At 33.3% G+C, this 11,860-nt stretch overlaps 1 protein-coding gene across 1 annotated transcript; it reads right to left on the bottom strand.

Annotated features, from left to right (window-relative positions):
- Positions 1–284: 284 nt before the first annotated feature.
- LOC105317599 (uncharacterized) lies at positions 285–10,529 on the bottom strand. Its single transcript, XM_011414290.4, has 3 exons — positions 10,474–10,529; positions 3,212–3,288; positions 285–3,081 (listed from the first exon to the last, which is right to left on the bottom strand). Exons 2-3 carry the CDS (start codon positions 3,232–3,234, stop codon positions 1,068–1,070), a joined length of 2,037 nt encoding a protein of 678 aa, XP_011412592.3. The 5' UTR covers positions 3,235–3,288; positions 10,474–10,529; the 3' UTR covers positions 285–1,067.
- Between the last annotated feature and the right edge of the window lie 1,331 nt (positions 10,530–11,860).

The raw sequence follows: 11,860 nt of genomic DNA, 5'->3' as shown, positions 1-11,860 counted from the left end.
TTTTATTTCGTTGTCCCAAAAATTTGACAATATTTTACTTTATTGTTCATGTCGGTGGTTATTTTTAGTGCTGTTTTATATCTCATCTTAAAACCTTGTATCTTTTGATCCGACACTACAGATATCTTGAATATATATTATACACACGACCCCCCATCCCCCCCCCCTTTTGATTCAGATATAAACAAGATGAAAATGAAAGCGCTTATATTTTGATTTTTTATCTTTAAACTCATTCAATGTTCAATTCGATTGCAAAAAAAAACTGCTTTGTTTCAATCTTTTTAACTACAGTTATTTGGTTTTAAACATTTTTTAATACAATGATACAATTACTAAACAATGAACTGGACTCATTCCATAGATGCACTAATGTCGCTCTTACTCTCTTCAACCACTGGATGAGACATTTTTAAAAAGAGTAAAGCGTTAGAGTTTTATTAATTTTCAGATGTTTTACAAATAACGATTAAATTCTAGTAGTCTGTTGAGAAAAGGATTTAAAATTTGAATAAAACATTTTCTGTAGCAATGTCTGTAAACAGTTTGTAAAATGAAACACTTTGAATTGTCCGTGTCCGCGTATTCAATGGTTTTCTTGCAATACTCCAGCTCTTTGATCGGTTGCTTAGAGATACTGGCTCTTGAATTAGTCCCTCTCTCACTGATATCACAACCATCATAAAAAAGACTAAATGTAGATTAAATTTTGGATTATCATGACAAGTCTTATGTTACCAGTAAGTAGCCGTTCATATAGGTACACACAACCAGAAAACATTTCAAATCATAAATATGAAGAATAGGATATACTGTGATACTTTGAAAAAAAAGAGATAATCTTTCATAAAGTTTATTCAACTTCCATAAAACTGGAATAGTATGTAACAATTTGCAGAAAAAAATCAGATAAGTATTTTATAAAAGTTAATAAAACCAATACAAAAAACACCTACTAAATGTGGATTTCAGATAATAAATCAGATGAAATGCCTCTTAAAGAATTATGGTAAGAAATGCATTACAATTTAAAACTTTCTTGAGTATGATGGTTGTCAAAATTACTATCAATTACTGATGTTTGTTTGACTGACAATATCTTGCATTCTCCTCCGTGTAGCAGTTTGTATTCTGTGTAAAGGATACTGTGTGAGTGACTGTTGGTATGAGTATAGAGCAGCCTGGAAGTCCCCTGTGATCTGTTGACAGATCCCCAGGATCTCCCAGGAGATGTCTCTGAGTAGATCAGGTACATATAGGTCCTGATCATGGTGGACTAAGACCTGTAGGTCATATAGAGCTGTCTGTGATAATGTTGTATCAAAGTGTCTGGAACACAATACCTCGAGGAAATGTAACATTACAAACGTTGGGATACGTAATGCAAACCTACTGTTCTGTAGAGCATACTGTTGTTCTGGTATAAGTTCATTAATGTAATAGATTTTGTTGTTTAGTATGATATCCATAACCACAGCCTGTCTCATCTTTCTAGACCAGGACTGTCCCCCCATAGCCTCAGTATACCTCTCTTTGTCTACACCATTCCAATACATTAGATATGGCCGTGCTAACTTGACCTTTGTCATATCTATTACAGATAAAGCTTCCCTGTATCTGAGTGTCCTGTAATAATACATGGCAATGTACAACATGTCAGAAATACACCCAAACTTAGTTGCTCTTAATAGCATATGACAGGACATTTTGTCTGCAATATACATCTGTTTGTTGACACCGGTGTTAGTGCACTTGTTTAATGCTATAAAGGCAAGACTCTGAAATATGGAGACTGTAAGTGTCTGTAATGTTACAGTCTGATAATGTGGTAATTCTAATAACTGTTCTATTGTATGCATGGCTTTGGTAAGTCCTTCTGGAAATATAGTAAATGGAGTAGGATCCTTCAAAAGTTCTGCATCAAGATCAATTTCAGATAAAAGTAGTCTCTCATCTGTATGAACAGAAAGTCTAGGATTGTATAGGACACCAGTGATATAGGACCTGATAGAGGAACTCTGTAACAGACAGGCCAGACCTTTCTTGTACAATCCATGTAACTGTAGAAACAATCTGTTTTGTGCTGAACCATGGACCTTTGTCAGAAACAGGTTGTTTTGTGGGATGAAAAAGTTCGGACAAATTCCCTCATAAACCCATTTAAGGAGGAGTTTAAAGCAGATCCAGAAACCGGCCAGGAGATTTTGTGGGCGCCAGTGGAGTAGTGTGTTTTGTTGAATTGCCCAGAAAACTGTTGTCTTCATGTGATAGGAACACAACAGTTTATTGGTTTCCTCTGATTGTTGATTTATAACTTCTTTTAAAAATATTTTTAACAATCCGTATGTCAAAAATTGACTGTGGTTCATGGAATACACAAGTTTATATTCTGCCTGTGAGAAAGAAATTCTCCACTCTTGCTTTTCATTTGGTCCTAATGGATGTCCTATTGCTACAAAGTGACATCCACTTCTTAAAATATCATGAACAACTTCAGGATTAGGCCATGAGTGACATCTATCTATCCATGAGGAGGCATACAAAGGCCAAAAGTCACAAACAAAACAGAAAGCAGTATCATATTCTGTCCTTCCCACTATACCAGTACCACAGGGTCCATGTACAGTAGAATTAGGAAATACTTCTGAACAAGTTAAGTTTCTGTACTTAGAACTTGATATAAAGACTTTGCCGTTCATGATGACTAATGCTGATTCGACTTCTCTGTATGTGAATCGTGTTAGTAACTGAAGTAATGTGAATCCTGGTGGACTCTCAGAACTGTCAGAGAGAATCAAGGTTTCATTGGATGTGTTGTAATACTCCGACTGAGACATGTCCATGATCACTCGGTGGTTGTTATACCAAAACATAAAGTCCAGATCTGAACCTTTCAGTCTGAATCCTTCTCTCTGACTTCCACTCATCATCCTGATGAACGCATTAAAGGGTGTAACTCGTCTCTCCACCATCTCACTGATGTCCCTTGACTCCCTCCTGAGGGTCACCTGTTGTGACGTCCCCACCATCTCACACAGTCCCACAAACACGGACTCTGATATGTGCTCCATTCCCTCACATCTGTTGTTATTTTGCAAGTATATATGGAAAACACCTGTTATTATGTTTCTTTATCAAAATATATAATGAACAAAATAATGATAATGACTATATCTAATTAGAATCAGAAAACAAAATACAATCTACTTACATTCCTAGAGGCAAGTACTCCATATCTATCTGCTTACACCTTTTGTATTTCAACAGAGATGATTTGCGATCTGTAAGCTTAAATTTAATTTTAACTGATAAGTAAATATTGAGAAATAAATCAAAACCTACTTTGAGAGATACGAATTTTGTCTATTCTCTTAGAGAGAGAACTGAACCCATAGAGAAGAGAGAAGACTACACAGAGATAGCATAAGGTTAAAAATACTGCTGAAGTTTTTAAACTGATTCCTGGACAATTCCCGGATCCCAGAATTGATTCAAAGTTTTTTTGTTTTTTTTTTAATTATGCTTTATTTCACTTCAACAACTACACCCATTTACAAAAACCAGATATCCCGGGCATTAGGAAATTTGGCATCATTATAATGATAATGAGAATAACAGAACAAAAGTAATTTATAACAGGTTTGTCAAACGCTTTACAATATTTTTAAACAAATTCAGGTTGGAAAAATCTAGCATGATATCCATATCCTTAAATAAAGAATTTTTAACAAATTGTTTTATTTTTAAACTATCTTGACACTCGTTTTTTATTCTACATCCCATTTTGAATTTGTATATCTTAAAAGCTATATAAGATATAATTGTATTATAAAACAATACTTTTGGGTTAGTTTCAACATAAAAACCAATTACAACATGTTTCCATTTAACAGTAAAATTTAAAGCATTGTTCAATTTGTGCCATATCTGTTTGACATTATCACAATCAAAAATAAGATGTTTTATATCTTCATTTGAGATGTCACAATAGTCACATTTTGCATTTTGTCTTATTTTACATTTTTGCAAAAAAGAATTGGTACATAAGATATTGTTAAGCAGGTTGTAATTGAATTCACTTAAACGCTTGTCATACATGTTCTTTATCTTATTTGCATAGATGCTTGGCCAATACTCTTTATTTACACAATAATTTCTACTTAAATAAGATTGATGGCAAGGAGGTTTAAACTTTCTTGACAACATATTTTCGTAGTTAAAATTACATTTTTTCTCTAAGATACAATGAACACCGTTATGAAAATTGAATGTATTTACAAAGTCTGTTCTAGTAAAAACACAGCATTTCATATGAAACAAAATACTCTTTTTCTTAACTACATTTCGAATTATATTATATTCACACAACCAATTGGATTTATTTGACAGGATATCTGAAAATTCCTGCAATGATTTAAACACACCTTTTTCATTAAATACATCTTTTACATACAAAATATTACTCGCTATCCAGTTCTGAAAACATAATGTTTTGCCCTTGTATTGAAACAAATTGTTATTCCACAATGGCTGCCGTGCAAACTTGATGTCTGATAAATTAGATATATCTATTGTCTTTTTACATTCATTGAAGTAACTAAATATGTCTTTATAAAAAATGGGCAATTTAGATATTATTGTAAAATGTTCGGTTTTTGTTTCAGGCAGTGTGAGCATATAATTCAAATCTATTTTCATTACATTCAAGTAGCTGTTTACAATGTTATTAATGACATTGGATTCATCAATCAATCGTTTAACCCATGATGCCTTAATAGCCTTTAGTTTTAGCTCTATATCTACTAAACCTAAACCACCATTTCCTTGTTTTCCTATTACTGTTTCTCTCTTAATTCTATCACGTTTATTCCATATAAAGTTAAACATACTATTTTTCATTTTTTTCATTAAATCGTTTTCTGGAATAGGGAAGATTGAACCAACATATATTAATTTTGATACGGCTAAGGAGTTAACAACACATGTTTTTCCAAAAATCGTTAACTTTCTTTTCTTCCATGATTTAAATAATTTCTCCATATCTTCATAGATGTTTAACCAATTAAAATTATAACATTGTTCTTTGTTATGTCCAATAAAGATACCTAAACAACGAACAGCATTGTTGGTAACACTAATATCACAAACTTCTGTGTACCTGTCTTGGGAATTCCTTAAAAGTATGCACTGTGTTTTTTTCTTATTAATTTTTGATCCAGGATGATTGCAAAAATTTTCAACAGTTTCGATTGCCTTTTCTAGTGACTTTATATTTCTCAAAGCTAGAGTCACATCATCTGCGTGTTGAAAATTTTTTATTTCTGTGGATGAGTTATTAAGTTGAATGCCTTTAATTTGATTATTGTTTTTTAGTTTCAAATATAATATTTCTGCTACGAATAAATACAACAAAGCTGAAATAGGACAACCCTGTTTTATTCCTCTAGACATCGAGAAAGTTTTTGAAACCCAACCATTATTTTTAATTCTAAAGATTGGATTTGTGTACAAAATGTTTACCCAGGTAATAAAATTATCCCCAAAATTAAATTTTTTAAGAACGTGAAATAAGAAATTCCATTCCACCGAATCGAACGCTTTTTCAAAATCTATAAATAAAAGAATACCATCATTTGCATGTTCCATGCAATATTCATAAATATCTAAGACAACTCTAGCATTTATTCCAATAAATCGCCCTTTGATGTATGCTGATTGCTCTTTACTAATTAATTTATCAATAACTATTGTAATCGTCTTGCAAATATGAAGGCAATAATTTTATAATCTGTATTTGTCAAACTTAACGGTCTATAGTTTTTTAAATCGGTTTTATCTCATTTCTTGAATAAAAGGGTAATAAGAGATATGCGTTGTGAAAAGGACATTTCCTGATTATCAAATACGGATAATAATACTTCATAAAACAAGGGGCCAATATGACTCCAAAAACATTTATAGAACTCGCATGGTATTCCATCTAAACCTGGAGACTTGTTATTTATCATGTTAAAAACCGCTTCTTTACATTCGTCTATTGATGGTAATGTATCAAGATTTTGTTTTTCATTTTCATCTAGTGTTGGGCAATGTATATCATTTAATAGTTTGATATGTTATTGTCTTCGATTGACGTACTTTTATAAAGTTTTTCATAAAAATCACACATTTCGTTCAAGATTTCAGAGTTTGAAGAAAACGTCCCATTATCATTATTTATTTCATATATTGTATTGTTTATCTGATTTTTCTTTTCCATACTGAGGAAAAAATTTGTATTTCTTTCACCTTGTCCTATCCACTGAGCTTTCGACCTAATTTGTGCACCTTTTGCTATTTGATCGTACATATCATCTAATTCTTTTTCAAGAGTTCTTTTTTCATTCATGTTAATTAGGGCACTTGGAAGATTTTCAATTTCTTCAATTTCATCTTCAGTAAGCTTAATCCCTAGTTTTATATTGTTTTGATTGTTTAGCGTAATTTATTGAAAAGTCTCGGATTTTTACGCTAAAAAGTTCCCATCTTGAGATTGAATCTAATGATTTATCTAAATCCTTAAATATATCAATGATTCCTTTTTTGTATTCATCGTGTTCAAGGTGAGAAATGTTTAATTTCCAATACCCCGAACCCCGTTCTAATTTGTTAAGATCAACACAAGCTTTTAAATATCTATGGTCGCTCATTCTCGTGTTTTTGTTATGTGTACCTGGAATGCGTCTGATAATCATATTTTTGTCAAATCTAAAATTTCGTTACTAACAAATATGTAATCTATTCTGCTCTTAGGGCAGTTATCTGCATCGCACCACGTAAAACCATTTTTATCAGGATATTTATGTTTCCAAATATCAACAAGATCTAATTTATGTAAGATTTCAGATAAGCGTTTCTGTGATTTATCATTTTTCTTTTCAAAACTACAATTAAAATCACCACACAAAAACACTTTACTCCCCAGAATTGTATGCGTAGAAGTAAAAGACCTAAGTCTATTAAAAAATTCTATTCTCGCATTGTCCGTGTTTGGTGCATACACATTAATAAACGTAATTAAAGTATCGTTTATTTTTACATTTACGAAGAGTTTTCTTGCATCTTCAGATTTATGCACGTTGAGGATATCTACATTAAGTTCTTTACGAAAAAGAATAGAGACTCCTCTACTATATGGAGAGTCAGAAAATGCATGTATACAATTACCATTCCATCTGCAATCATAATTATCGTTATATTTTTCTATAAAATGAGTTTCCAGCAACAATACTACATCAAATCTATTCTGTTTTAACCATATATAAAACTTATTCTTTTCTCATATGAGTTCAACCCTCTGACATTTACAGATATAATATTCAAGTTATGCATAGGTAAGTTCAATTAATCAAAGAACATTTTTTTATGCAATAATGACATAACTATATGATAACATACCTATTATACAGTCTAGGTGGTTTTAATATGCTGAAGTCACTTAAGGAAGACCGCAACAGTTTATTTCTCTTCCTCAGAGCTCTCGGAATCAGGGTTGCATCCCGAGACGTCGCTGTCGGATGCAGTTCTGAGTTCCTTCAACATCTACATAATGTTACGATGTCGTGATTGTTCACGGTTGTTTTGTTTCTGCTTGCAGTTTGTGCTGTCGCTTAGTTTTCGTTTTCTAACTTTTTTTGAGATTTTTTTTTCAAAAGAACTCCAAGGGTATTTGATCCAGGTCAGTGTTCTGGTTTCGTATTTTGAGTCCCTTTACGGTCCAAACCTGACCCCCATTCGTTGTTAAATGTCGCCTCAACAAAGGTTGTGGATTGTTTGGCGGTCCGCAGTTTTTCCTGGAGGACTGGTACTTGGACGCACTTATTATCAAGGATTTCTTCCATAACCGCAGTTTTGGTCGACTCCCATTGTTCATTCGTTTTTATTTTTTTTTCCATGTCTAAGGCACCCCTGCGAATGTTATTGTAATTTAAATTTTGGACCACATGGTTTTATTTGACCCTTTCAGTTTCGCAGTAAAAATCGTGCCTCGTGTTTATAGTCTATTTTATAGAATCTAGGTACTTGTTGTCAAATATAAATTCTAGACGTATATTGAGTTTAAACTTTATCTTCATTAATTGGTGGATATAATGTATTCTAGAAATAAATGTGACAATACAAAAAATAGTTTTTTCTGCATTTGCAGCAATTAACATGCGTAGTAGAGATCCCCACTAGGAATTAATTTTCGATCCGCGCCTGACCTAGTAATAACATCAATAGTGAAAGAGACTATACTATTTTATGCAGAATGTTCCTTGAAAATGGCTCGATATACGAAGTTTTTTTTGCAAATCATTCACCCATAATTTAAAAAAAACCATAGTATTGCACACCACAAGCATCAAACATGGCTATGATTTTATCAAGCAACCCAATGTTTATATTTTCAACGACTCTACACGTGGTTGAACACGAACGATAACTCTGTTCTGAATATCATCGTTTAATTTAGATAACTACTAGATGGTGAAATAAGACATACATCTTAATAGATTTTTATGTTTTAAAATAAATCAAAGTAGGATATGATATGAAAATTGACCAGTACTTACGTATTTTTAGAATATTATCCGAACACTTATACTTCCGCTCGAAATTTCACAGGAACTAAACAAATCTCGGTGAAGTCTCGTGAACTTTCATTCGAGCACTTCTGGATTTATCACATACTTAGCAACGATAAAGAAAACATTCCGAACACATTCGCAGGGGTGTAAGGGCTGAGAGTGCGTCAGTTGCGTCTTTAATGATGTTTGCGGATTCAAGATCCCCACATCGCACAGCTTTTGTGTACTGAAAAGCGTGTTCAGCAGACTTGTGTTTAATACCACAGAAATCCAGCTCACATGGAAAAAAATTGGACAACACGTCCTCTTCTCCACAGAAAGGGGTTAACAGTTTCTGTGGTTCATAGTGAGGACATGTTTTATCACCAGGGTTATGTCCTGGTTGTTTACAGACTTTGCAACAAGTCTCGGATGTGCATCTTGATCTGGTGTGGTTAGTTTTCCAGCAGTTGGTGCAAATCAAGTTTTCTGTGTTTTTAGGTTGACCATAATGAAAAACTTTGCATTGAACACCTGCACAATGGTTAATTCTAGGTATATATTTACCGTCAGCCAAGGGTTCAACAAACATAAAGCGAGTGCCATTGAGAATGCTGGTCATTCTTTTTGTCTCAGGATGTCGTATTTTTTCGTATAAGATCTTGCTCACTAATTAACTCCTAGTTTTTCGAGCATTTCAAGGACTGCTGTGTTGGCTACTGACAACGGAAGACCGCATACACGTATTTTCAGTGTTTTCTGGTCAGCGGTTTTGGCACCGGAAGTGTATGGATTGGTATCATAAAACTGATAAGAGATATTACTAATTTCTATTCCCTGCACCAGTAGTTTATTTCTGTTTTCTGTGTTTTTCAAATAAACACGCCAAAGATTTCTGTCCAGTTGTACACACAGCAGGTCATCACCAATGACCCGTTTGATTGGTTCGATAAAATCATAATCAGAAACTGTTTCCCTCCATTTGACCGCAAGTCATTGTTCTTGAGGTATAACGGTTTACATGTCCTGTCAACCGTGAGTGAGTTAAAACCCTCAACGTCGCTTTCCGTCATGATTTGATTAGTACCGTTATTACAGTCAGCACTAGTAGCACAGGTAAGCGGGTGAGAATTAATCACCAGGTAAACAGATAAGCTCTATATAATACACTATTTACAAAGTACTATTTACAAAACCAAAATCATCAGGATTCATACACTCACTGTTTTGGAAACACATAAGAAATCCAATAGAAACACTTCTTTCATCTAAAAATGTCCCGAATTGGAAAAAATTGTCAAAAAACACAGAAAAAAAAAATAGCGCGACTAGCTTGCTCCGTGTCACGTGACTATAGTGTGTCGTTTCAAAGTTTAATATAAAAATACATATGGAAAACTGTGTAACATCTTTTCAAAAACTACTACCTTATGTCATAATAGAGTATGCAAGACCCTTGATACATATATGATGTAGATTTTAAATTGTTGAAATTGTAACATTTGGACCAACTGAAACCCCACGATTTTCAAAGTTTAAAACATGTCACCCAAACTCATAATTAGTCACAGTAGAAGTAAATGGAAATAAAAATCTTCAGAAATATTATACTCCTGAGCGTCAATGCTACATAAAATTTGAAATACCATAATTATGTATCAAAGCATCTTGATTCTTAATTGTTGCTATGTGGTTTAAATGCTATTCTATGCTATGGTGTAAGGTGTAAAAGATACGCTTGAACTGACCGTTATTCATTATTTCTAAAATATATAAAAGAAATTCTTTTTGTATCTTTATCAAATTATATTCATGAACAAATTAAACATGTACTCATTATGTCTATATTTAATTAAACAAGAAAATATAGGTATAATACACTTACATTCCTGGAGGTAAGGACTCCATATTTAATGTAAAGTAGTCTAGCAACCTTGGGAATTTAAAACTATTAATAGGTGCTGGGTATTTTGTACTTTCATTTTGTTTGACCAATGTGATTTATTATTATAGACCTAAACAATATCAATATTTTTTTTTAAGATGACATTTTATTACTAAAAATTGTCCTCAAATCTATAATTATTTTATACATGTAATTTAAATGTAAAGGTAGGCCGCCTTAAAAATTATTAAATATGCTGTACTCTTGGCGTCTTTGTCAATTTTTGGAGTAGGAACGTCCATAAGTTTTTAATAGTCCTAACTTCACCAAACTTGTATGCATGTGCGGATCCAAAAATGAGCGGATCCAACAGTTTTCCAAGAGAGGCGGGGGTCCATGAGATAATTTAATTGCCGGAGGGTGTCTAGGGCATTTTGGGGTAATTTTAATTTAAGAAAATTGAATTTTCGAGGAGGGGTTGGGGGTCTAGATTGAGACTCCCCGACACCCCCTCTTTGGATTTGCGCATGTACAAAAATGGTGCATATTATGCAGTTTGTGTACATGAAAATCTTGAAACCGGACCAAGAGTCAAAGGTTTCAGATGCTGGAGTAGGTTGAAGCTTTTATGGAAAGTTAAAGTTTTTAAGATAGGTGCTCTTAGAGGATCATATTTAAGTCATTACTTGTTTGGATGAAGTATGTTTCTTTTAACAATGAATCACTCGACATGTTTGGATGCTAAATTTGAGCCATATGTTTCAGAGCCAGAGAGCCAATTTTAACCAAACTTAATTTGAATTTGATTTGGACATATATTTATTGTGCATTACTGCAATTGGGATTAAGCACAAGTTCCAAATTTTAGAGCACCCTCTTTGGACTTTATACAAATCATCATTGGAACCTGGCTCTGGGTTAATTAAAGTGTCTTGAAACTTCAGTTTGACTTAAGTCCATAAATCTGCACACAAATTTTACAGACCCTGAAACGTACTTCCCTAAAAAAAGCGTGCGATTTTCGTGCTAAAAACGTTTGTGTAAACCGTTTAGCGTTTCGTGTAAACCGTTTAGCGTTTCGTGTGAATCGTGAAGCGTTTCGTGTAAACCGTTTAGCGTTTCGTGTGAATCGTGAAGCGTTTCGTGTAAACCGTTTAGCGTTTCGGGCAAAGCATGCAGCGTTTCGGGCAAAGCGTGTAAATCGTTTCGGGCAAAGCGTGCGAGAACCGTGTGAAACGTTCATCAGATTTCATTCGGAACTCTCTGACAATTTAATTGTTTCAAAATAGCGCTCGTGTTAAACATTACTTTAAAATGATTGGCAAAACTCCTTTGAGATATTCTCGTGAAAAAAATCTATAAGAAATGATATACTTATCTTTTTACA

This window comes from Magallana gigas, chromosome 8 (assembly GCF_963853765.1).
Source record: "Magallana gigas chromosome 8, xbMagGiga1.1, whole genome shotgun sequence".
NCBI lineage: Eukaryota > Metazoa > Mollusca > Bivalvia > Ostreida > Ostreidae > Magallana > Magallana gigas.
Note: the sequence above shows the minus strand (reverse complement) of the source record. Positions and strands in the feature narration are given on the sequence as shown.

Excerpts from the sequence above, each read along its gene's own strand:
- LOC105317599 (XM_011414290.4), bottom strand. The coding sequence starts at position 3,234 with ATGGAGTACTTGCCTCTAGGAAT. Across the intron at positions 3,082-3,211 it reads GAGTACTTGCCTCTAGGAAT|ATGTGAGGGAATGGAGCACA; the intron begins GTAAGTAGATTG and ends AAATAACAACAG.